General features: G+C 35.1%; 5 protein-coding genes across 6 annotated transcripts; 2 read left to right on the top strand and 3 right to left on the bottom strand.

Annotated features, from left to right (window-relative positions):
• Window positions 1-653: 653 nt before the first annotated feature.
• Window positions 654-5959, bottom strand: LOC110684305 (mini-ribonuclease 3-like). Of its 2 annotated transcripts, XM_021860743.1 has the most exons (7): window positions 5679-5959; window positions 4612-4736; window positions 3739-3828; window positions 3091-3143; window positions 2547-2649; window positions 1704-1809; window positions 654-1005 (listed from the first exon to the last, which is right to left on the bottom strand). In XM_021860743.1, exons 1-7 carry the CDS (start codon window positions 5896-5898, stop codon window positions 839-841), a joined length of 864 nt encoding a protein of 287 aa, XP_021716435.1. In that variant the 5' UTR covers window positions 5899-5959; the 3' UTR covers window positions 654-838. The 2 variants fall into 2 exon arrangements, with proteins under 2 accessions (XP_021716435.1, XP_021716436.1); XM_021860744.1 differs by lacking the exon at window positions 1704-1809 and having other exon boundaries at window positions 848-1005.
• A 1227-nt stretch (window positions 5960-7186) lies between these two features.
• On the top strand, window positions 7187-10843 carry LOC110684304 (palmitoyl-acyl carrier protein thioesterase, chloroplastic-like). Its single transcript, XM_021860742.1, has 7 exons — window positions 7187-7623; window positions 7861-7995; window positions 8251-8384; window positions 9613-9726; window positions 9833-10013; window positions 10089-10157; window positions 10256-10843. The coding sequence occupies exons 1-7, from the start codon at window positions 7426-7428 to the stop codon at window positions 10478-10480; spliced, it is 1056 nt and encodes a 351-aa protein (XP_021716434.1). The 5' UTR covers window positions 7187-7425; the 3' UTR covers window positions 10481-10843.
• Window positions 10844-11079: 236 nt separating this feature from the next.
• Window positions 11080-13354, bottom strand: LOC110684492. Its single transcript, XM_021860947.1, has 6 exons — window positions 13314-13354; window positions 13080-13212; window positions 12876-12979; window positions 12609-12780; window positions 12393-12533; window positions 11080-12021 (listed from the first exon to the last, which is right to left on the bottom strand). Exons 1-6 carry the CDS (start codon window positions 13352-13354, stop codon window positions 11080-11082), a joined length of 1533 nt encoding a protein of 510 aa, XP_021716639.1.
• Window positions 13355-14003: 649 nt separating this feature from the next.
• LOC110684303 (DEAD-box ATP-dependent RNA helicase 20-like) lies at window positions 14004-19463 on the bottom strand. The gene is made up of 10 exons (XM_021860741.1): window positions 19273-19463; window positions 18926-19164; window positions 18137-18316; window positions 17877-18038; window positions 17505-17659; window positions 17260-17352; window positions 16651-16736; window positions 16331-16557; window positions 14648-14881; window positions 14004-14315 (listed from the first exon to the last, which is right to left on the bottom strand). The coding sequence occupies exons 1-10, from the start codon at window positions 19326-19328 to the stop codon at window positions 14263-14265; spliced, it is 1485 nt and encodes a 494-aa protein (XP_021716433.1). The 5' UTR covers window positions 19329-19463; the 3' UTR covers window positions 14004-14262.
• A 1571-nt stretch (window positions 19464-21034) lies between these two features.
• On the top strand, window positions 21035-24517 carry LOC110684301. The gene is made up of 3 exons (XM_021860740.1): window positions 21035-21260; window positions 21438-21623; window positions 23903-24517. The coding sequence occupies exons 1-3, from the start codon at window positions 21218-21220 to the stop codon at window positions 24214-24216; spliced, it is 543 nt and encodes a 180-aa protein (XP_021716432.1). The 5' UTR covers window positions 21035-21217; the 3' UTR covers window positions 24217-24517.
• Window positions 24518-24784: the final 267 nt, after the last annotated feature.

Here is a 24784-nt window from a genome sequence, read left to right as displayed (position 1 = left end):
ATCATAAAAATTGCCCCAATAGCACCTTCTAAGTCCTATGTTCCTATCCATTAAAAGGGCCCAATTCATTTCAGAATATTATCTAAATTATTGATTGGAAATATAAATATTGAAATATCTCCAACTCCTTTATATAATCAGGGTGGACCTATTAGGATAAGAAGCATAATGTCATTTATAATATTCAACTTAATTATATTGTTTTTGACAAGAATTTGCAAAACATGTTGTTATGGCTTGTTCACATTTACTGAAGTGAGGTGAAATAAATATTTTATGAGAGAAGAAATTAGAAGCTAAACTAAACTGTACTGATTGGAGCTAAACTGAACTAAAATGAAATTAAGCTGAAGTGAAAGACCCTTAGTATCAACATAATTTTATGGAGGTATAAGATAGTATCATAGAAATACTAAGGAGAATTATTAGAATCCTCTTAGACTGGAGCCCGAGAAATTCTGGTAGAGATGTAGTCCATGTATATAGAACCAATCTATTTCATACTTTCGAATGATAGAGAAGAACAAATCATTACACGAGCAATCATATATGATTAATTTTAGGCTTTTGGGCTTTGGCTACAGTTTTTAATCATTATATCATGTGAAGTAACATTTTTATATATTAATTCTATTGATATGTATGTATATATATATAAAGCCAAACAAGAATCAACTACTATAGTTTTCTGTTATTATATCATTAGACCATGAAATTATCATTGTTTGATATAACTCAAGAATGAATACATATACTACTTCCAGCAAACCATACACCTATACACTTCGAACAATTATAATTTGTTTACATTAAGATCGTGTATTAAACCAGTCATAATCTAACTGAATACTGTTGATGTCTCCACACCATCACGGCCATTTTCTATTAACACTACCAACGCTTCCTTTGTATCAACACTGCTCGGCACTGTTTCAGATCGGCTTAGTAGAGGCTTCTGCTCTCTTGGTCTCTTTTCAGTCTTTTGCTTCAAGCTTGAAAACTCCGCTGTCACAAGTGTTGAGCCAGTAATTAGACAGATAGAGCATCAGGCTAAATGACTATCACCTTAGCTTTTTTTTTTTTTTGTTTTTTTTTTTTGTTTTTTTTTTTTGAGGAATCCTAATACTCAATAAGATAAACATAAAAAGGTTTTTCTTCCCCTCCCTTTGAATCCCCCACTTCCAGTTTAGTTCTACTTTCAGCCGGTATTTAGACAGAAAAATCAAGCATTTTAGTGTAGTTAAGTATTACAGCTTAACATGTTGGGCAGAGTCTTTAGAAGTGATGTGTGATGAAATGCTACTACTTAACACTTTGTTTGGATAGGAAACAATGGAAGGAAAAGAAGAGAAGAGAAATGGAGGGGGACAAAATCTCTTGTTTGGGTAAAAGATTGGGGGAAGGAAGGGGAAGGAGAGGGAGGGATCTATTTTCCCTTTCTCTATACTAACCATAATCTCTCCAAAATTGGAGAGATTTGGAGGGAAAATGGAGCTCACCTCCCCCTCCCTTTCTTTTCCCTTCCCTTCCTCCATTTTCCCTCCCCTTCTTTTCCTTCCTTCTTTGCTATCCAAACAAAGCGTAAGTGATGGTAAAAGCTGAGTAACATTTGTCAAAGCATGATGTTACAGCAATGGATGTTCTTGAAGAGACAAGTCAATCAAAATGCAATAATACTGAAAGCTTTCAACCTTTTAACATACCAATTACACTCTCGAGAATTGATTGGTTGGAAAAACCGACTGAGAATCCCAGCCATGACATCATATCCTCCAAGCGTAATGGATTGGTAAGGTAAAGGTAACCGATCTACAAGAGAACAACCAACTGGTTAGGTGAACAGAACTAGTAATGTAACCATGTCAAGCAATGCCCTCAAGGGTATGGACATTTGACACATCATTTTGCATCAAGAACATGGATTTTACTTATTACTTAGCCGAGTCTAATACTCACACATACCTCCTAGACTCCTAGTAAAACAGGTGGCAGGAAATATAACAGTAGGTTATCTACATTAAATGTCCATTTTTAAATTCACAATACCAAACAGTCAAACACAACTACTACCAGGTAGCGATCCTACTTAGTACAATCAGAAGAGTCTGTCAAACCAAATGTAAACAAAGTCATCATTAACTAGTCAAGACAAATTTATTCTAAGAAATTCTTTATGAACCCCAAATTCATTCTAAGAAAATCATCATTAACTACCGGGCTCCTGAAAGTGACTTGACACCTCAACGAATCAATCTATCTGCTGACTAGAGCATGCATAACTCATGCGCAGGTCTACTTCATCTTAGAACATATACAAATATTTCCACCCCTTGACCCTTCTATGAATTCTTGGTTTTGCTCTATGTGATATGGCAAGATGTAACAAAGTTTAAATCCACATGTGAAAAGACAAATTTTTCATACGCTGATATATAAACAGAACTGAGAGCAGGGATATGACGTGAAGCAAAAAAGTTAAAATACTCATGAGAAGAATATTTATTCCGTGCTGTGATATCTGAACAATATAATTTGCAGTAACTGACCAGTGTTTCCAAAGATGAAGCTCTGCTATAAACTGCTACACCAGCACGTTTTGTAGAACGGTTTTTAGATGAAGGAGTGTTCCTTCCCCACCGTAGAACATCCCTATCAATTCCAAAGAGTCAAATGCAATATTAGAACATGAACTGAAGATCAAAGTAATACTTAATGGTGCTTCAAGAATCAAGACACAAGAAGTATGTTCATCTGTGAGTACAGTGACAGTTATATCAAGCAATTAAAAAATACATAATGTGCTACAGATGTAAGATCAATGAGAAAATCAAATAAGATGTTAAGATCAATGTGAAAATCAAATAATCTATGGAGGAGTTGGTCACATAACAGATCCAGACAGCATGGAAAGAGAGAGTTTGACTCCACATAAGACTCTTGGTCCTCATCACCTCTTTGGCTTACAAGGATTTTTATACTCAAGGAGTGAAGCCAGCTCGAGTCATGACATTTCAGTGAACCAGCATGCAATGCAGATTGCCATTCCTATTACATCTAGTACAGATGGAAAGTCAATGAATAAGAAGATACCTTTCTTCTTCTGACAAAAAATCTGCATTACTAAGTTTCTGAAGAAGGGCATCCTGAAAAGTTGCAAACAATCACACCAAACATTAGATCTAGACAAAAAGAGCTACAATATATTTTACATCTAAAATTTAAGTCCTAAAGTACATCAAAGTTAGGATGGTAAGCTCAATTCCATAATAGCCAGTCAAATTTAGAAATATAATCACACTGATCTAATACATACTTAGTCCTAGGCTCAAAGGTGTCCAAGTAGAATTAAACACCCCTGTCTTCATTACTATGCTTATCAAAGGGACAACTTAAGAAAATGGAAGAAGTTCTAATGGCATTTCGCAGATGACTTAAATAGAAAGAAAATGCTGCAGAGGTAAACGTTGGGATTTGACCTTTTCCTAAAAACCCATCTCATATACAGAGTATTTCATAATTTCATCAACTAAATTATATGACACACCACTATCATGATCTAGATTTTTTTGAGAGACAATTGAAAATAAGAACTCGAACAAGTTCGTAAAGGATAAGATAATTCACTTTTACTACTTAGAAGAGACTCAGAGAAACTGATAGAAGCAGCGTTTTTATTATCTAGATGAGCCAAAAACCCACAAATTTAAGATTTTGTTTCAAAATGCAACAATGACAGACCTGTGCCTCACAGCGTACTACTTCCATCACACTATCATTGTAGTCCTCAATATTCAGTGCAGGTGTTAAGAAATGCCTCCGCGCATACAACTGCACATCTCAAATAAATAAATAGTGAGCAAAGAAGTTAATGTTAATTTGACAGAAGTTAAAAAAAACTTTAACTTCATACCCTAGCAATGGTAGAATAATAAGACCAAGCAATTTGAAGCTAATGCAAACAGTTTAAAAACCAATAATCCTCATATGGGATAGGCAATGTTGTTTGTGTGCATTATACAATAAAAAAGAATTGTAGGAGTGAAGCCCGAAGAAGTAAGGACTAACTTAAATTCACAGAATTCTCCAAAGTCTGACCTAATAGACCCAAGCATTCACCAAATTATTACCCCCCCCCACCCACCCACACACATCTCCGTAAAACAGAACCTCCACCTATTTATGAGGAAATCCACGATTGCAGCATAGCCATTACCTCCAGACCAGATCACCAGAAGGATTAATTATACTTCCCTTCGTCTCATTTCCCTTGCCAAATGACATATAAAGTGACTTAAGGGATTAATAAAAAGCTAATGCATGGCAGATAAATGGGTAAGAACTTCCTGCCATACTTACCACACAACATTGTTCACCTAAAAGAAGCCCATAATGTTTCAAGCAATCATAGCACACTGAGCATTACATTTTAATAATATCAGCTACACACACCCTCTATCATCTGTATGCTATGCACCCTTATATATCAACAATTAAAAACATTAATATTTATGGAATGCAATGTGTTCACATGGATTATTAACAAACACAAAATAGGTAAAGCTTAATTATGCTCAACTTCATTCATACAATTTTATAAAGTAAAAGGCATACTTCATATATACAGTCTCCAATAAATGCCAAGGAAGCCGCATTGTGTGAAGACCGAGGTTTCTCCACCTTTGGCGGGCTTGGCAACCATCTCTCATAACCCAAGTATGCCTGCTCCTCCAAGTTAACTGTTTATAAGACAATCGTAAACCATAAAACTCAATATAAGGGATGGCATTTATCAAACACTACCTCCCCACAAAACTCACCATCCATTTGAAGAGCAGCATACTTTCATCATCAAAATCTTCAAATATCTTAGAACATTCACCAAAATAACTAAAGACATGACATAAAAAAAACCTTGTGTACTTCATTGTATGAGCAAAGTATGAAATCCATACTATGTCTGTGAATCTTTTCATAACCATCTTAAGGCATAGCCGAGAATATAACTAGTTTTCACCTGTTTAATTGATAAATGTGGTGAACTTGTGAATAGTAAGTCCTTAAGTCCTTTACACAATTCTCCATCATTTAGATTGTAAGTTTGTAACATAGGAAATTGGAGTGAATATAAAGTGTCACACATTTCCTTGCCTTAGTTGTTTTTTTTCCATCATTCAACCCTAAACTAAAATATACTTAAACATTCATAAGAAATTTCCAAAACAAGATGAAAAAGTTTCTTCCTGGCCAATCAAAAGGAAATAATATACGTAGTACTAGTATGTTTAGCAACAAATTTAACCTAGAAACTCACAAAAACAACCACCATTATTATCACCATCACTGATATTTCTAGAACATACACCAAAATTATCCACACCCAGATGAAAAACACACTCAAATATCATATACTACATCCGGTCCAAATTACTCGCAACTTTGGGGTATTATTTTTGAGATTTAAAATATTTCAAAGTTGCAAGTAATTTGGACCGGAGGTAGTAAAACCAATCATTATCACATTAAGCAACAGATTAACTCAACAATTCAAACTTCCATTAACATTAAAATTCTTAATTCATACATCAAATTTACCATGACCCAGATGAAATTTACACGTTTTTAACTAAAAATTAAATCAATAAGAAGATAAAAGTGCAAAAAAAAACAGTCTTATATACCATTTTGAGGGGTTTTAGGGTCGAGCTTAAGAAGATTATCAACATCAATCTTTAAACGGGAACTCTGCTTGTTTCGGGATTTCTTGAGTTTGCGAGAAGAAATAAAATTGGGATTGTAAGGCAGTCTTTCTTGAGTATCCCATGATGCTCGCACCAGGAGCACTCTTGAGCTTGCTAACGCCATTTTTCTTAGAATTTTCAAGCTTTTATTTTTTATCATCAACGAAATTGAGCTTTACATTTTTTTTTTTTTTTTTTTTTTTTTTTTTTGACGAACGCAAATTAAGTAGTTTACACTTATTGGAACTTTTTGGGCTTCCTTTTAAAAAAAAAATAATAATAATAAATAAATTGGGCTTTTGTGTTTTTTTATGTGTTGGTCCGATAATTTTTAGAACCTTTTGCCTCCTTGGCTCCTTGCCCTTGGTAATTATCGGGCCAATCAACGTTGATGTTTAACCATTGATTTATGAAAAAATTGAAAATATACCTAGGTAAAAATTTGATATTTGTGAACCTATATTGATTTAACAATATATTATATGATAATATTTGAACTCTTTTTATTTTTATTTTTGTATAAATATATGGCCAAAGTTAATACAAAAATAATGTAAAAAGTCAAAGTGTGTCAATTATTCTGAAACGGATGGTGTAATAGTTTATACCATTTACTTTACCTTTAAGTGAGTAATTTGAATTCTTAAAAAAAAAAAAAGTGAGTAGTTTGAAACATGTCCTAATGAACTATCAAAATCCCAAATAACTTTATTTTTTTGTATAATTCAATAAGGATTTATAGTTAAAGTTAATAAATTGTGACTTAGTAAAAAGAAAATAGGCAAACAATTAGATACGGAGAGAGTAAATTTATATACTACCTCCGATTTTTTTTGTTGCAACTTTGGGGTATTTGAGTGATATGAAATATTCCAAATTTAAAACTAAAAATAATCGGAGGTAGTAATATCAATTAGAAACGAAGAGAGTATGGGTGTGTTTGGTAAAAAGTTTTTTAAAGAGCTTTTAGCTTATTTTGTCCAATTAGATGTTTGACCAATTAAAAAAGCTAATTTGGGTGTTTGGTATATAGCTTATTAAAAGAGCTTTTTGGGCTCAAAAAGTTCTTTTGAAAAAAGCTCATTATAAGAGCTTTTTAAAATTAGCTTATTGTACAATTAGCTTTTTGTTTCTTAAATACACTAAAACAGCTAACAATTAACAGCTATTAACCAAACATTTTTATGCAATAAGCTAATCATAACCAGCTAGTCAAATCAGCTACTATAACCAGCTAGTCAAACTAATTATTATAATCAACTAATACAATCAGCTACCAGCTAATTACCAAACAGGGCTTATATAAGATAAGTTGATAATGGTTAAAACAAATTGGTAGCCTCATTAAATGTGTTGGGTAAGTGACATTGAGAAAAGAAAGGACTTTCTGGCACAAGAGTAATGAGTAATGACAAATGTCAGTATTACTTGCATTGCCTCACTTTATTAATGACATGAACCAAATTTATCAAACTTCCTACTGAAATATCCTCAACACCTACAAACAAGAGGAGCTTCAAAAGCCATACTTCTTTTAGGAGAATATTAAGTTTTTTTTTTACTAGTCATAAACACAACTTTTTTTTTTAGTTGCAAAGATCAAAACACCTTACAATTATATAAACCATAATATTTTAGGTGGAAAAGTTTTATATTATATGATCATCTATCTAAGATAATAATCATAATGCCTACAATTTCAGGTGTTTTGTCAAGCTTTCCATTAATGGTGCCTCCATCAAAGTTAATGAGAGGAAGATCAATCGATAATAACAATGCCATAAACCTTTACAATTTTGGCACAAGTTTACCTTCCCATGTTACAAGATTGCAAGTTAAAGTTGATAACTTTCAAGACCCTTTGAAGATCAACAATTTTGGGAAGGTATGTTTGTATATATGTACTTCTATTTTATGCTAAGCTAAGCTAAGCTAACTTTAAGTGGATTAGCAAGGTAGAGTAATTTTATATTATTTTGATTCAATATATTTTATATCCATATCTTGTGACGTGAGACTAATCGTGTTGCTGATTGGATTGTTAATGTTGGTCACGCATATTCTACCAGGACGTGTTAGGTTTTTACGGGATTATTTTTTAATAGTTGTGTTTTTTTTGTAGACTGTGAATCATGAATTGGAAAAAAGAAGGTTTACACAAGATGGTTACGTGGTGGGTCAAAACTTCTTGGTTAGATTGTATGAGCTTGATATCCATGAAAAGGCTTCTTTAGAGGCTTTGCTTAATTATACACAGGTTTGTCGTTATTTTTACTTTTCTTTAGTTTTTTCAAAGTTATCAAATAATCATATAAATACCTATTATAAACATAGTATTAGTAGAAATTGTATTTAATAAAAACTCATAGCTTCATTTCTTCCTATACTATTTTAGAATGTTCCAAACAAAAAAAAATTCCTTAGTCACTATTCGAGATGATTGCTTTATTTATTTTCCGTAAACTATTTGAGATGATTCATTTTTTTAATAAAAATGAATGATTGATTGCAGGAAACTGGTTTAAATCTGTTTCAAAGTTCGGGATTAAGGGTAGAAGGGTTTGGAGTGTCGAAGGAGATGAATAGTCGAAATCTAATTTGGGTGATTGGAAGAATGCAAGTTGAAGTTGATTCTTACCCTTCATGGTATGCCTTTATTACGTTAATATTACTCTTAACTAAACATTTACTCGTTTCTATGACTCTATCTATTGTTTCTACTTTCACTTCTTCAAAATGCTAATAGTTACAACAAATAGTTACAACAAATAGTGACCAAAAGGAGTATTATTTTAACTAATCCATGATTAAATAACCCAGGTAAATTTCTTATGCGTGTTATGATAACTTTTTTTTTTTGTTATGATTACATCATATTAAGTCTTTAAATTAATGCTACATGTGTACTTTATTTTGAATATTATACTACATGTGTACTTGAAAGACTTGTTACCATAAATATTCTAACCACCAGAAGAAGTTGTTCTTCTTGCATAAATTTTAAAATTTTGGAACTTGAATGTACTATTTTACGCTCCACCTACCAATTTAATGGAAAGTGTTAGATCGTACCAAGTATTCAATACTCATGTCATTGATTGTCTTCATCAACAAATTGAAGAAGGAAATTTGCATCACTCACCGAGTCACCACACTAACATAGTAAATTAATTGAACTCGATTACGTATTCGGGCACACCTAGTGTTTGGTGTGCATATAAGAATTTTCATAATTCGAGAGACTAAGGGTCTGCTCTCATTGACTGAACTCAACTGAACTGAGCTGAGCTGAATTGAAATGAATATTTTATAAGAGAAGGAAATTAGGAGCTGAACTGAATTTCAACGTATGAGAGCAGGCCCTAAGGACATGTTCTTTTCATGTTAATTTTGTTCATCGGTTCCTAATTTCCTTCTCTCATAAACAATTTATTTCATTTTAGTTAGAATCAGCTCCAATCAGTTCAGCTCAGTTCAGTAAATCAGAACATGCCCTTAGAAAAGCAAATAACATGATATGAATTTGTTAAAGGACCAACTCAACCAAAAGCACATTTGTGTTACGTTGGCTCCGATACCATGTTAAAAGACTAACTCAACCAAAAGCTTAAGCTGATGATTGAGGCCCAGCAATATGTTTTATACTCTATCAGAATTTATAATGTGGTTGAAACTATAAACAATAGAAAAGGGTGTGTAGTTTTTAACTGATGTTTCTTATTTTAGGATGCTTCATTTTACCTTGGTATAAAATCAACAAATTTTCGAAAATGTTACGTTACGTTTATTAATCATATACGTACAAATGACGTGGTAATCGTGGACCACGTTGTAATATTACTTGGAAGTTAATGTTGATTGGAGCCATTGGCAGGGGAGACATTGTTCAAGTAGAGACTTGGTGTTCAGGCTTGACAAAACATTGTCTCACTTGTAGCTCAAGACTAACTGATGCAAATACAGGAACCAAGATCATGCGAGTTGACAGGTTTATTTCCAAAGTTTAATAATAAACTTACAAATTAATTAGATTGAAACAATGACAAGTTCTTAACTAAGTTATGAATCTTGATGAATATGCAAATGAAACATAGTGAATTTGTGATGATTAATGAGAAAACGAGGCGGCTTTCAAGAATTCCAGAGGAGATCAAAGCAAGTGGAGATCCTTATGTAAAAGATTATCTTGATCCCCCTTTAAGTGTTGATGATAAACTCAGGAAATTACAAAAACTTGATGAAGATAAGGCAGATTATATTCTTAGAGGAATAAAGGTATCATTCTTATTTAAGAACAAGTCTTTTTATTTACAAGTATGTTTTTATTGATCTTATTTTAACAAATTGCAGCCTTTATGGTTCGACTTGGATCCCAATCAGCATGTGAATAATGTCAAGTACATAAGCTGGATTCTAGAGGTAAATGCTATATTATACTCGTATTGATCATGAGAATATAGCCCTTTAGGTATATATGGTATCAATAATTTCATGACTGAATTACAATAATGATGCAGGGAACCCCAGAAGCAGTGAGGGAGAATTATGAACTCAGCGCGTTTACTTTGGAGTATAGGAGGGAATGTGGGAGAAATAGTGTGCTGCAATCTCTTTCAGGGGCATCTAATGAAGTTCCTAATGAGTATTATCATTTACTTCGTCTGGAAAATGGAAATGAAGTTGCAAGAGCTAGAACCCTATGGAGGAAGTCCAGTAAGATAGAGTGTAACTCAATGAATTAATTAATCGCGTTTTTTTTTTTTGTTTTGGGAGTGAAAATTTAAAGGGGTTTGGGATGCATTCATCACAAGTTCATAACGAATTCCTTAAAACAACTGATGAATCATGTGACATTAGGGATGGTTTATTTTAGGACCACTAGAACCACCCCTACCTAAATTAGTTTCATATGTACCTATGTACTCAACTTCGTCGCTTTTATTAGTTTCAGATTAAGACCAATGTTAGCACTGGCTTCTGAGTTGCCACTCGTGAATGCTTAACTATGTTACTAGGTTGGATGCCTCATTTCACATCAAATATTTATGTCAGATCCTTGACACTATATATGATGTTGACGCTATGATAGATTTTGATAAGTTTACGAACACTAGACTCAGATAATTACCCTGGTTAATCTCTTTTCATTATACTTTCATGCTATTTTTGGTTTACACTATTATTATTTTGATTTTGTTATTTTGTGAATAAAATGCTATTTTGATAAGATAATAACTGTATGTTAAAATGACTCGAATCTATGAAATTGCAAAAAATCAGAAAACAGGAAGCGAGGGATGCTTAGAGAGCTAGTGTGTGTACAAAACTGCAAACCAATCAACTAACTAACTAGACTAATATGAAAACTAAGAAAAGTAAGCAATAAAATTAATGGGATTAAAGGTGCAGGCACTTTCAAGGGTCTTGTACTCTTGTTTAGTTGATGAGCTTTCTTAAGTGCCCTAAACTTAGCTGCTATCTCATCATAATCTGGCAACTTCGGGTGTACATGCTTCCGAGAAGAGTAATTCATCTGTAGTGGCAAAGAATTTGATCGTGACATTTCTGTACAACTCTTTATCACCATTATTTCACGACTCTGAGGCATCGTTGCAGCCCTTACATAGCTCTTGAGAGCCCTACTCTTACTCGGTAAAAGGGTATCCATATAATCTAACTTCAAGGGTGTTTGAGGCAAATCTATTGCTTGGATTTCTTCTTTACCTTGATAATTTGCATTATTGCTGTTATTGGTGTAAAAATAGCATGGTTGATGTAAGCTACATCTTGATTCAAGCTTCTTACAACCCTGTTCGAGTAAATAAAATTTCTCCATTTGCTCGAATTCCTCTTTTCTCTGATACTTCCTCCGGTTATCAGACTTATAACTGTAACAATTCTCACATTCGACGTCTTCTACAATCTGAGTCTCCGTAGATTCTGATCCCCACCTTATCCTTTTCCTAGCTAATTGATCACTGTGTTTGTCATACAACGAAGATGATCTAAACACGAAGAATCTTTGATCCTGATCCAAACAGTGCATGCTGTTTCTTTGTTTGGTAGGTGACTTGAACTCCTGTATGTCGTCCAGGTAAATCACTGAATCCTGATCGGTGTACTGATGCTCAATTGAAGAACAGCCACTGCCTGCGGCGTTTCCTGTCTGATCTGATTTAATTACTTGAATAGCACCAGCTTCACACTCACTATAAGGAGTACTCAGTAGCGCGAAGCTGTGCACTTTTGCTTCTTTCAGAGCCTCTGCAATAGAAGGGTAAGACTGCAGCACAATTGAACAGCTAGTGGAAGTACTGTCAAAATTTTTATTGACACTACTACCTTTCCCTTGAGCTTCATACAATTCAATAGCCTGCAGTGAACATCATGCTTAGCTCGGCGATTACATGAACAACTCCTAGTTGATTCCTAGGACTAGGAGTGGTTTTAGAAATCCAATTATAATCTAAACTACCCAAAAGATCAAATTTTAATACAGGATTGGACTAAAATGTACTCGAAAGTGTTTTATCAGTGCTCGTGATCATGTAATTTAAAATTACTACCTCCGTTACATATTAGTCACAACTTAGAATTTTTATGTTTGACAAATAATACACAACTAATGTGAAACAGAGGTAGTAATTGTCGTACCTTTGAGGATTGAACTTGAGAATCTGGCTTGTATTCAAGGGCTAATAGCCCTGGTTTGAAGAGGGAAACTTTGAGTATTTCATCCAACAGTCTGTTCTTTACATCTTCTGAAACTGATTGTATGGTCAGCTTGTCCCTTACCTGCAGTTTCGACGAAACAATGTAATGCTGAATTGCTCTAATAACACTACTGAAACAAAAGCAAGGATAGCAGACCTGAATGTTAACAAGATTTCCAGGGTGCAGTTCCACTGCAGCAACTGTAACATTCCGGCCATAACGCTCCTCGAAGAGCTTCCTGACAAGCCTAAGCTCCGGAAGATCACCACATCTCACTGAGGCAAATATGAGGGTCGAAACAGCCTCGTGCACATCCTTAGAAAGGTCCCTTCAATATCATATCAAGGGCAATAATTAATGTGATGCTATGTACCACCAATCAATATTTTGAGATATCTTAATAACAGGACAAATATAACATACTTGTGTCTACGAATGTACGAAAGGTTGAGAATTATGAACTCGGAAAATTGTTCCAATAGCTCATACACTAACATCATATCCTCATCTATGCATAATTGGTCTAGCTGCATAAAAATAGATAGTAATATTATGAAATGCTAGTAAGTGTTGTGAGCAAATCCGAGCAATCTCAAACTCGACTCGATAAAATAAGCAGAAATTTACCCTGTTGTAGGCAATGTGCTGATATCCGCTCTTCCAAAGCTGAGCAATGTCTTCTCTTAAATGCCGGATGATAGCCAATCTTTTGCTTCTTAGAAGCTTCAGTCGACATTGAACTCTCTTGATTAATTTCTTACTGAATAATGAAATCACATATAAATAATTGGAAAACTACAAAAATATTTAAGCAAATCATATCAAAACGATAATGCAAAGTGTATTAATTATCAAAATTACCACTTAGAAGCTTTTCTCCATCCAAAAACGATGTCAAACATGTTTCTAGTCTCTCAATTCTTATTGAGAATATTATCAAAGCATAAGCTCATAACTTAGTTTTAATGGTGAAATTAAGAATTGAACCTTGATTTTAATTACTATATTTACGTGTGTTTTTAAGAAGTGGTTAATCTAGAGTAACCGCCTACCCACGTTACATCACTAGAGGAAAATTGCTAGTTTAGTCAACCCACGTTTCAATTTCATGAGGAATATGGCGGATATTTTTAATTAACCTATGCTTAATGATACTTTATGCATGTTTAGGTAATAACTTTTTTATTTAACGAGTTTGGTAGGAGAAGTAATTATTGGAGTGCATATATTTTGGTAACTTCCTTTGCCCTTCTACCTCAATTTTGATTCAGTCAATAATCAGTTTACCATGCTTTGTTATTGATTTAGGTATCGGATGACAACGATAAAGATGGTCAGATGTTCATCGAGATGGTAGCTGGCAGTCATAGCGTAGCGGCGTTTCCGTCTTAATTAGGCCATCTTTGTTTAGGTGTGACGTTAAGAGTAGATTAGTAGCAGTGCAGCAACTAGTAGCACACAATTTTGATATATAATTGAATCAGTGGAGTGTTTGGTTGCTGAATAACCTAAAAATTTAAGATAGCAAGAACTACTTTCGATTCTCAAATATAAGTATCTCTGTTGAAATTTTGGTACTATCGGTATTACTTCTACAGACAAATATTAGACAGTGTAGCACAATATTAATTTAAAAGAAACTATCAGAATACGACATAACCCTTCAAATGTCATTTGAAGCACCATTCCTAGTCTCATCCAGTCATCCAGCAAACGATTACAGAAGGTGGGTGAATGCTAAAGGAAAATACACACGTAAGTTGAGGTGGTGGAGTATAAACATCATGTCCCTTCATGTAACCTCTCTCTATTAGCTCCAAGACCGACCAGTACTGTAACGGCTCCTTCGTTCTGGGATACCACCTGAGGCAGAAAACAGAAAAACTGAGATATTTGCTGCGATGCAGAAAACAAATAAGTTCCAACATTTCAATAATACTTGTAAAATATTGCTACATACAAGTATGAGATAACTTTCCATCAGATAAGGTTAATCAGATACAAGAGAAAAATCCTTCATCAATTTAAACGAAAAAATTACAAAATCTCCAATAAACCGCTGCTGCTGTTAATTCACCAAACTATCAGACGACTAATCACAACCCAAGATCTAATGCGTTGTAGTGGAACAAAGTCTAAAGCAGATTTCAAGATTAGTAGACGAATAAGTACTCGACTCCTTACAAACAACTTACCAGCTAAAGGAGGTGGAGCTCCTTTGCCCATAGCAGCAAGCTCAGGATTGACTTTCTGTCCAGCTTCCTCGAGAATGGCAATAAGTTCCTTCGCAAATCGGGCATTTGCTGCTGTAAAAAAAGAGTATGCTGTTCCTTTGGCCCCAGCCCTCCCTGTTCTACCAATACGGTGAACATAGTCTTCAAGTGAACCAGGGAAATCATAGTTGATCACATATTTCACGTCTTTCACATCTGCACATACCAAATCAAAAAAAATTTAAGTACTAAGAAAAACTTCCCCCGTCCATTTTTGTTTGCCCTAGAGGAGCATATTAAGTTTAGGGCATATTCTGATTGACTGAACTAAGTTGAGCTTATTAGAGTTGAACTGAACTGAATAGAGAAGGAAATTAAGAACTGAACTCAACTGAACTTATTGAAGTTGAGTTGAGCTGAACTAAACTGAACTGAAAATATGCTAAAGAGAACAGACCCTTAGTCTCTCTTAGTTGGATGGATTTACTGAGAAAGAAAGCTGGTGGGACAAACTCAAAGGAACGACCCCAATGAGAAAATTGGTTGACTAGTTCATCTCCCAAGGGACAGAGGGTATACAACAAGGGCTGGGAAATTAGGATGTTTGTAAATATATTCAACAAACAAGGGGTAGCAAAAAGCACTTTGAAACTACGGCTACATTACTTGATCACAGCAGAATAAAAGTTTCATCCAACAAACCCTAGTTCACAATTGGGCTTAAAAAACAGTATCTTTCCCTCCTTACCTTAATTTGTAAGCCACATCAAGGGATCACAGCATCACACTTCACACATTCCACATGACACAACACATAACTTGTGTATACAACTATCTTTCTGAGATAAATCAAAAGAGGGGAACACAAAGTCCCCTAGCAGCTTGTTTCTAGCACGTAAAATATTTCAAACATTGTATAATTTAGCTAGTGACACACTCACAACAAACAAAAAGTCAGAATAATTACCAAACAAGTCCTCATTGTCATCGGCAAAATTCAATTATTTTAAAAAGGAACAGGGACACCATAAAATTAATTATGCCTCATAAGAGTCGCAACCTTTTATTGATTGCACCCACTAGGCTTACAAGGTAAATTTGTATCTGGCTAGTTTTGATAAGAAATCACAGTTCTGGATATTTGACCTCACAAGTCACAACCAGCTCCTGAGTATCAGCTCTAAGTTTGTTTGTAGAGAGCTTATTACATAGCTCAAATCTAGATTTCCATTTTGACTATAGAACAATAGTACATTGGCAATTATATGAGTTTGCTAGCCTTTAATTAAGAAACAAGGAGCTACAGGTCTTTAATGTAGGCATCAAGAGGATAGGAGTACCAGATTTAGGCATTAGTTTAAACAAGAAGATAGGAGAGCCAGTTCAATCAAGAAACTAAAAGCAAAGTTTCTATTGCTTATGTTAAGACTCAGAACCAGTTATGGCCTTATGGGCACAGCTAATTTGTTTGTATAGACCATGAATTGGTGATGCAAGTGACGCATATATAGCTTTCCTTTTTTACTTCTAAACAACAACAATATAATATGCTCATCAATTGTCCTTCGCTCCAAGCCTTCAGTCAAGAATGATGGGAAATACTGTAATGAAACATCAATAATTGGATGGTTTAGAACAATATAGCATATGCATGAAGAAACGTACCAAGACCACGAGCCGCAACATCTGTAGCAGTCATTATAGGACTCTTGCCAGATTTAAACTCTGAGAGCACCCAATCCCTTTCTGCTTGGCTCTTATCCCCGTGAATCGAAAGAGCAGGCCAGCCATCCATACGAAGCTGCCGTGTAATCTGATCACAGCCCTTCTTAGTGTCCATAAATACCAATATCCGGCTTCCATCCATTATGTCCTCCAGGAGATCCACTAGTCTAGAACAAAATACGAGAAAGCCCAGGCAGCAGCCATTGTCAAAAGCCAAGTATTTAAGCTGAGATTATAAAAAGGATAAATGATCTCCTTACTTCTTATACTTCTGATTCTCAGAGACGATCTCCACGATCTGACGAATAGCATGATTAGCCTTTAAGTCTAGAGAGCCAATGATCACCTACAGATGCCCAACAAAAAGCTACTTAGTAGTCTCTCTTTCCACATTTTTGAAACAGGATTATGAGACAAGATTGAAAACAGGGTACATCCACAAGAACAAACTAGAGCAAAACCACTTCATGAATATAATGGAACTATTTTCATCTGTGAAAATATCTGATATCTTCAACAAGCATCATCAGATACCTCAAAACAAAACATGGGAGCGGGGAAAGCGAGATTATTTCACAGATAACAACAATATAATTCAATGGACTAAATCTCAAACAAGAAATTCTTCTTTTCCTGGTATGGTGTGGGTGTGAAGCCGACTCATTGCTGATACTTGGTAGTACCAAAAAACCCACCTACTTTAAAAGTCACCTCTATTTTCAATTTTAAATCTTTCATCCCAAATCCCAATAATTCACCAAGTTCAACTTTTCGAGATTCTTCAGTTTTTATTTCCATCAAAGAAACCCAGGTGGTTTCTAGCCCCAAATTATAAAATTATTATGAAAAATCAAATCTTACATTCTTACCTTGTATGCATCATGCAGAAACTTCCTAGCTAATTGTTCAACCTCCTTTGGCCAAGTGGCACTCCAGTATAGCGTTTGACGGTCAGGTCGGATCTGCATTGAGATAACAAGAGGTTAAAATCATGTCTACCAAAAATGAATTTTAGCAAGTTACCACTTCTTGTCTAGTCAGGTGGGTAAATCCACATCTCAGGACACGAATTTAGAACAAGAAGTTTAGAGATACAAGTACTAATGCCACATACCTGAGTAACAATTTTGCGAATCTGGGGTTCAAAGCCCATGTCAAGCATTCGATCTGCCTCATCCAATACAAGGTACGTCACCCTACGCAGATTTGTATGGTTAGATTCCAACATATCAATCAACCTTCCAGGTGTTGCAATTACTATCTCGACACCTGCAGAGAAACAGTACAACTTTATGTGTAAGAGACCCGACCAATTAAATGATCAGATTCCTTAACGCAATAAAAAAAATCAATGTAATGAATATGAGTACCACCTAAAACAAGTAGCGCAGATCACGAAAGTCGCAATATGATAGGAAAGGATCTCAAATATCCTTGTCCCCTCCCTTTGATGGACAAAGTCATGTCAAACTCAAGCAGCACCTACCTTTCTGGAGATCACGAACTTGAGGTCCCTTAGGAACCCCGCCATATATGCAGGTATTTTTAATCCTTGATGAAGTGCCAAACTTAGTGGCTTCTTGTTGTATTTGTACAGCAAGTTCCCTAGTTGGAGCCAGAACTAACACAATTGGACCATCACCGGGAGCTGATGAACGACACAAACTTAAGTTAAGGCAATTCAAAGGCAAAGACAGACATGTTTAGCAGAATTATAGTATAAGACTGAAAGAGAAGCATGCTTACATAAAATTGGCTGAGCATTGACATGTACAATAGCAGGTAGCAAGTAGGCAAGTGTTTTCCCTGATCCTGTTTCAGCAAGACCAATAAGATCACGACCCTTTAGGGCCATTGGCCATCCTTGAGCTTGAATAGCAGTGGGTTCAGTAAAGCCAGCTTTCTTAACCTCTTCCATGACATAATCTGCAGTTGATAAGGCAAACCATTTATAAGTCAATAACTGGATCTAACACCCACAAGTGCTCCAGACCAGCAGAGAGAGACGCAGAAGTGTAGACCATTGCAGAAGCGCCACATCAAAACAGCAATCTCCGTAAATCTAATTTGTAAAGCTCAGCAAGAGGCAATATCGTACACAGAGTGCAATTTGACAATCATCCAAGAGATGATTGTTATCCAAAGACAGAGAAAGCAAGGAAGGGATATGACATGACATGACATGCCCAACCTCCTTAAAAGGAAAAGACACCGGAATAAATATTTCATGTCAGTAATATTGGTGATCCAATACAGAGAAAATTAATGTCTTTAAGTTCAGGGTGGATGTCCCGGTCCCGGGAGAGGATTTAGGTGGTTAGTAATCCAGGGCACCTATGCTAAGTTCCTACCCTCCACAACCAAACCCACAGACCTAGAATATCTTGGTGCGACAACAAATTCAAAATTCCATTAGATAATCGTTTTCCACTCACTCAAAAATCGCTATGTATAATAGAAACAATCACGACAATAATTAAAGAATTGGAGCAGCAAAAATTAATGAAATGCAGTAAATAAAAGCACAAGAGAGACCTGGGAAACCGATATCGGAGAAATGTTTGATAGGTTTGGGAACATCACGACCCTCGACAGTAATCTCCCTAAGTTTGCGATACTCTTCAACCTCGCTATCAGTCATGGCGGCGACAGACGAAGACTCCACATAGAAATTCTTCTCAAAAGGCGTCAACCCATCCAAATCCAGCTTCCGCTGCGGCGAGGAGGGCGCCCCACTCCGACCATATTCGCCGCCGGTTGAACTTCCGTAATCACTGCAAAACCACCATTGGAAAATCAACAAAACCATAAATTAGATGAAATGGAAGATAAAAGTGATGAAATTGTGATTCTAGGTTAAGGAATTGGGGAAGAAGAGAAACCTGCGGCGGTCGCGGTAGGAAGTAGGGTCAGTAGAGCGAGAATCGTAACGGCTCATTATTTGTGTGTTAATGGAGGAGAGAGAAAGAGAGAGTGCTGAAGAATGAAGATGGTGCGCAGATGCAGTCGAAAAAAGAGAGGAGGCTTCTCGGAGGTTTTATTTAAGATTTTTCGTTTTTCTACTTAGACAGTCTAGCCATATTGTGACTTTGGGACCATTCACTTTTACTTAATTTTAGGTTTAGTTTAGTTACAATCAATTCAATTCAATTCAATTCAATTCAATTCAGTTCAGTTCAGCTCCAATCAGATCATTTCAATTTAACTCAGTTCAGTAAATGTGAACAGGCCCTTTATAAAATAATATACCAAGGTTGGTCTAGTCAAAACCCAACTTGAGTTTGATATCTAACATGTGAGTGCATTTTTTATACAAATTACGGAGTTCACTATAGTGCATCAATATAATCATTACTAGATATGCTAAAAACTATATAATGAGTTAAAGATTAGGAAAATGTTATAAAATCAAATAATGATAAACTTTAAGAGCACTTTATTTTTTTATTATTTTTTTTTACTATAACTTGTTGCTTAAACTTACTCTCGACTTAAGCATGTGTGATCTATGATTCAAGCAAATTAATTACGAGTAAATGAGTTCAATTTTGAGTCATTGTGAATCAAACTACCTCAAGTTCAGGAATTTGACCTCAATTTGTTAAGTTTTTAGGCTTCAAGATTAGACTAAGCTATAATGTGAAGAAATCAAGATTAGACTAAGTTATAATGTGAAGAAATTAATGAGCAATATGGGTTTAATTTCAAGTTAGTGTGAAGAAGAATACCCTGAACGTGAGCTTATTTCTTTAATCAACCTAATAACCAGAGTAATTTGGCTAATACGTAGTATAAAAAAACCATCATTTAATAACTCAACATGCATGAGTGCATGAGCAATTGCATTCTCATTATAACCCAGTGGTTTTGCTAGTTTAGGCAAAAATAATGGATCTAATCCTCAAAATGAAATAGATGTTTTTCTTGTATGATTTCTTCTAAAAATAGTTAGTTTGTGTGTTATTAGGTCATTCAGCCAAAAGTATATTTAAACCGATGAGTAAACACACACTCAACACATGATACATGTAGCTATGTAAGTGCATCAATGCATTATAGTAGAAATTACAATGCATAAAGTTACAAGTTGAAATTCATCTTCACCCTCTTTCACACTTAATAGACATACATGCCACATTTGGAAAGATAAAATAGAAGATTAAGAAGTGATAGATATATAAATGACTTTTCTTATTTGACATGAGTTGATAATAAGATTGAAATAAGTGTCAAAGTTATCAAAATATCCTTTTCAACCCTTTCCTCCTCTGCCCATTCACTAAGGGTAAAAGTTCTTTTTCCTCCCCGATCCTACTTAAACCAAAACCACCAATTGATTCTTCTTTCATTATCCACCAATGATCAATTCATAAAATATTAAGTTATTCCTTGTTCCACTCCATTCTTAAATATTTTAATTAGTTAAATAAGGTGTTTTATCCTTATCCTTATAATTATCTCTATCCCTATCTCATTTAACCTGACACTGAAACACTAGACCTCTTCGACCCATATAGCATACCCCCTTTGACTCATCGAGTTATCCCTAAACCAACGCCACATGGTCCATTAGAGAAGATTAGAACAATACAACATCCCATTCGATGGGCCTCATAGTCATAGCAACACAAGTGCAATGAAATAGGCTATCGGCTATCCTCAACAAGTCTACTCAAAGGGCGGCGTAGCAACAACGAACCCAACCAAGCACCAATTGAGAAAACCACAAAATCCCCTACGAATTGACAAAACTCTACCCTCTTTCATAGTTTCATCTTCCATTTCTCAATCTCACCAGAAATTTCTTCCAACAGTCAAAAAGTAAAAATGAGCGAACCTCCGAAGTTATACGTTCACAAACCCAAGAAAGGTATATTATTATTCTTCACTTCTATTATTACTTGGTCTAATTTCTAGCTGAATTTTCCAATAAAATATGTGATTGATTGTGATTTGTGATTGCGACCCACTAACAAAGATGGAATCTTGTTCTTTTCTTCTTGTAATTTTATAAAAATGGCTCAATTTATTTGATTGATGAAAACAGCTCATTTGAAGCAATCCAAAGTAACAATGGAAGCCCAATCATCAACAGCAACACCATCATCTTCTTCGTCGGGTGGTGGTTATGGCGGTGGAGCTTCCGAGCCTCCAGAGGTTCCAAAGCAGTCTTTTTTGAGGCGGTATAGGTTCATCATTCCTCTCATCTTGTCTGTCAACGTTGCTATTGGAGGTTCGTTTCTCTATCTTTCAGTTCATATTTTGAGTTTTGGCATCTGGGTTTTCTGTGATATTGCTTGTTTTGTTTGTTTAGGAAACTGAACTGTAATATTTAGATGCAATTTTTGTAAGATGGGATTTTAGGGTCTTAATTAGTTTGGATGAGAATTGCCAATTTATGGGGTAAAGATTTTGAACTTGATTTGGGTTTAAGGATTTAATAGTAATTTGGGTTTGGCACAATCAATTTTGTTTTGTGTGAGAATGGAGATTACTTTGCAGAATGTTTTTGTTGATCAGAATGTTGTGATTAGTACATCTGAATTAAATATTCTTGCTGACTTTGATCTTGGAGAGTTGGACTGCTACCGCGATTAATAAAGGTTGCTATTAGTTGATTAGATTATGCATTACAAATTACAATCTAGAAAACAAGGTAGACTCCTCATTCCAAGGGATTAAAGATGGAGGATCAAGCATGAAGGATTAAATTTGACTTCCTGTATTTGTTACTTATGGGCCTGCAGATGTAATTTGCTGATAATGCTGTTGCTTATTTGTGTGAAGATGATTTCCTTTGATTAATACGAGTAATATGAAACCCTTCACATGGCTAGTGTGGCTTTCACTCAAAAGTGAAAACAATACTTTTACTCGTATATGCTAGTGTATGCTAAAATTACTCTCTCCTTTCTTCAGCCCCCGGTTAATAGGCCATCTCTAATATATTCCCCTTGGAGATAATAGTCCTATACGTACTCACCATGGTGCCTGATGATTGATATAGAATAGACTCATTAATAAAAACTTCCTTGTCTGTTACTGTCAAACTAGATGTAGCCACACTTGTTCTTTTCAATCAATTTGTCCAATCATACATACATCTTGCCTGCATATATGATTGTGTACCATCCTGCTTGTATGACAAATATAACCCATTATCTGCTGTTAAGCTCACTAAACTGTATGTCCATCATTATTCTTGCTTTCACCTGTTTAGGCTGTGGTTCGGTGTCAAACCATTGTTATGGCAGTATCATGCTGCTTATATTCTATATTAACCTTTACTTTGTATTAACGTACTGCTAATAGTATCTAGCTGTGGAATTGTCTAAGTTGTAATTTAGCATTTGTTTTCCATTGAGCTGTAGCAAATACTCTAGTTTCTTAGCATTTGTTTTTTTTTTTTTTTAATATGATTTTATTGCTATAGTGTGTCAAGTGGAAAATTTGAGAAGTTAGTGGTTTTTGCCATATTAAGCTGGTAACTGGTAAGTGGTAACTGGTAAGTGTGTTTCGCTGAATCTGTGCACCAACAAAGAATGAATTGTACTTGGCGTGTTAAGCAGAGAAACTTTACAAAATTGATTGCTTATACCATAATAAGCTGGTAATTGTGTTGTGAATGGAAATTGTGTAGTAACTACAACAATGACTTGTGGCTTACGAATGTAATATTTATTTTTTGAATTATCATGCCTTCAGTCAGGGATGTCTTATGTTACTAGACTCTGAGATGCCTTATGTTACTAGAGTCTGAAATGCCATATGCGACTAGTTTTTAACTTTTTTTAAATCATAAAATAGAAATATTCAACGGCATTCCTTGGGAAACTCACAATATTCCTTGAGAAATGCATATTATCTTTGCTGCCTTTGTAGGAATGTGATCCACAGTGAGTTTAGAATCGGACCATTTGGATCATGGAATAGCTAAAATGGTGACGGATTTTTGCCGTTTGGTCAAAATATTTTAAATTTGTGCTTCCCTTAATTACAAAGCCTTCAAATATGGGTTCTAAGGAAGAGGCTTTATTTTTCCCTGTTTAAACTCTTAAGCTTCACCTCATTCTTCCCATGCTATTTCACATTTCCATATGCCTGCTTTACTAACATGACAAAGAAAGTTTTCTCTGAGTTTGTTAATGAAATTCTCAAAGCCAATCACATCATTTATTATTGTTGTTGTTTTTTTTAAAAAAAAAAAATTTATTTTGTGGCTTTCAGATTTATGCTCGAACAATTTCTGCCCTTTGTTCCTAAAATCTTGCTTGTAGTTGTTAAGGATTGTCATGTCAGCAATGGTTTGTTGAGTTCTCTTTTTTATCCTGTAGACTTTTGATTGCATAACCTTATTGCTGTTGACAATATGATTCCTGCTTTATAGAATCTCCTGCAGCATTGTTTGTTATAGTTGCTTCAGTGTGATTACTTCTCCTTGTGATAATTTGTTATCACATTACTTTGTTATCACATTCGTTAATTTCTGATAGCTGTCTGTTTGTCTTATAGCTTATCTGTTTATGAGGACTAAGAAGAAAGACATAACTGTTGAGGAAGAAACTACTGATGCAACTCCCACTCCCACACCCTCAACGTCAAGTGCAACCCCAACAACTGCTGCTGTTACTGCGAGTCTGCCAGCAGCACAAGCAACTAGAGTGCGAGAACCAATTCCTGAGCAGCAGCAAAGGGAATTGTTCAAGTGGATGCTAGAAGAAAAGAGGAAGATCAAGACAAATGACCCTGAAGAAAAGAAGCGCATCGATGAAGAAAAAGCTATCCTGAAGCAGTTTATCCGAGCCAAGTCCATTCCAAGTATCTAAAAATTTGTGCAGAAACAGGTGCTGGAAGGATCAGGTATTTTTTTTTTTATTGGTTTTCGAGGACCAGGTTTAAAACTTTTGCTTCTTTAAGGTGCACAATAGATTTACAAGTCTTGTATTGTTTCATGGTTAACTAAATCATGCAAGTATATTTTATACCTAGACCAAATTGTAATTTCTGTGTGATGAAAGTTTTATTGTGGTCATCACCAACACCAACTGAAACAAGCATATAGCATTACTGTATATGAATTTAGGTAACTTGAAGCTGATTTGACCCAAAGCAAACCGACCTGAAATAGATTGATTGTGTTGATTGTATATGTAATACTAATACAGAGTGTGTAATGTCATGAAGAAGCAGCAACTAGCAAAGTAGACGTACAGATGTACAATTACAATTACAAAAGGTTAGTATCATTTTACATTCTTAGAACGGGAAAATTCCTGCATGATCCAGCTTTGTAAGTCAACCAGTGAAATGGGCGAGTGATTGTGCAGTCGACGATTGGTTAACCTCCGATGAAATCTGCAGTTTCTGCACATACACTATTTCTAAATACTGGAT

This window comes from Chenopodium quinoa, unplaced genomic scaffold (genome assembly GCF_001683475.1).
Source record: "Chenopodium quinoa cultivar QQ74 unplaced genomic scaffold, ASM168347v1, whole genome shotgun sequence".
Classification (NCBI taxonomy): Eukaryota; Viridiplantae; Streptophyta; class Magnoliopsida; order Caryophyllales; family Amaranthaceae; genus Chenopodium; species Chenopodium quinoa.
Note: the sequence above shows the minus strand (reverse complement) of the source record. Positions and strands in the feature narration are given on the sequence as shown.

What these genes read in the sequence shown, in the direction of transcription:
- LOC110684304 (XM_021860742.1), top strand. Translation starts at nt 7,426, where the DNA reads ATGCCTACAATTTCAGGTGTTTTGTCAAGCTTTCCATTAATGGTGCCT. An exon ending in AGATCAACAATTTTGGGAAG is followed by an intron (nt 7,624 to 7,860) that starts GTATGTTTGTAT and finishes TTTTTTTTGTAG; the next exon opens with ACTGTGAATCATGAATTGGA. An exon ending in ATATTCTTAGAGGAATAAAG is followed by an intron (nt 10,014 to 10,088) that starts GTATCATTCTTA and finishes AACAAATTGCAG; the next exon opens with CCTTTATGGTTCGACTTGGA.
- LOC110684303 (XM_021860741.1), bottom strand. Translation starts at nt 19,328, where the DNA reads ATGAGCCGTTACGATTCTCGCTCTACTGACCCTACTTCCTACCGCGAC. An exon ending in CTCCGATATCGGTTTCCCAG is followed by an intron (nt 18,317 to 18,925) that starts GTCTCTCTTGTG and finishes TATCAACTGCAG; the next exon opens with ATTATGTCATGGAAGAGGTT. An exon ending in AGCTCCACCTCCTTTAGCTG is followed by an intron (nt 14,316 to 14,647) that starts GTAAGTTGTTTG and finishes TTTCTGCCTCAG; the next exon opens with GTGGTATCCCAGAACGAAGG.
- LOC110684492 (XM_021860947.1), bottom strand. Translation starts at nt 13,354, where the DNA reads ATGTTTGACATCGTTTTTGGATGGAGAAAAGCTTCTAAGTG. An exon ending in TCGTACATTCGTAGACACAA is followed by an intron (nt 12,781 to 12,875) that starts GTATGTTATATT and finishes ATGATATTGAAG; the next exon opens with GGACCTTTCTAAGGATGTGC. An exon ending in CTCAAGTTCAATCCTCAAAG is followed by an intron (nt 12,022 to 12,392) that starts GTACGACAATTA and finishes ATTGTGCTGCAG; the next exon opens with TCTTACCCTTCTATTGCAGA.
- LOC110684305 (XM_021860743.1), bottom strand. Translation starts at nt 5,898, where the DNA reads ATGATAAAAAATAAAAGCTTGAAAATTCTAAGAAAAATGGCGTTAGCA. An exon ending in CCCTAAAACCCCTCAAAATG is followed by an intron (nt 4,737 to 5,678) that starts GTATATAAGACT and finishes TCTTATAAACAG; the next exon opens with TTAACTTGGAGGAGCAGGCA. An exon ending in TAGTACGCTGTGAGGCACAG is followed by an intron (nt 3,144 to 3,738) that starts GTCTGTCATTGT and finishes GCAACTTTTCAG; the next exon opens with GATGCCCTTCTTCAGAAACT.
- LOC110684301 (XM_021860740.1), top strand. Translation starts at nt 21,218, where the DNA reads ATGAGCGAACCTCCGAAGTTATACGTTCACAAACCCAAGAAAG. An exon ending in CGTTCACAAACCCAAGAAAG is followed by an intron (nt 21,261 to 21,437) that starts GTATATTATTAT and finishes TGATGAAAACAG; the next exon opens with CTCATTTGAAGCAATCCAAA. An exon ending in TGTCAACGTTGCTATTGGAG is followed by an intron (nt 21,624 to 23,902) that starts GTTCGTTTCTCT and finishes TTTGTCTTATAG; the next exon opens with CTTATCTGTTTATGAGGACT.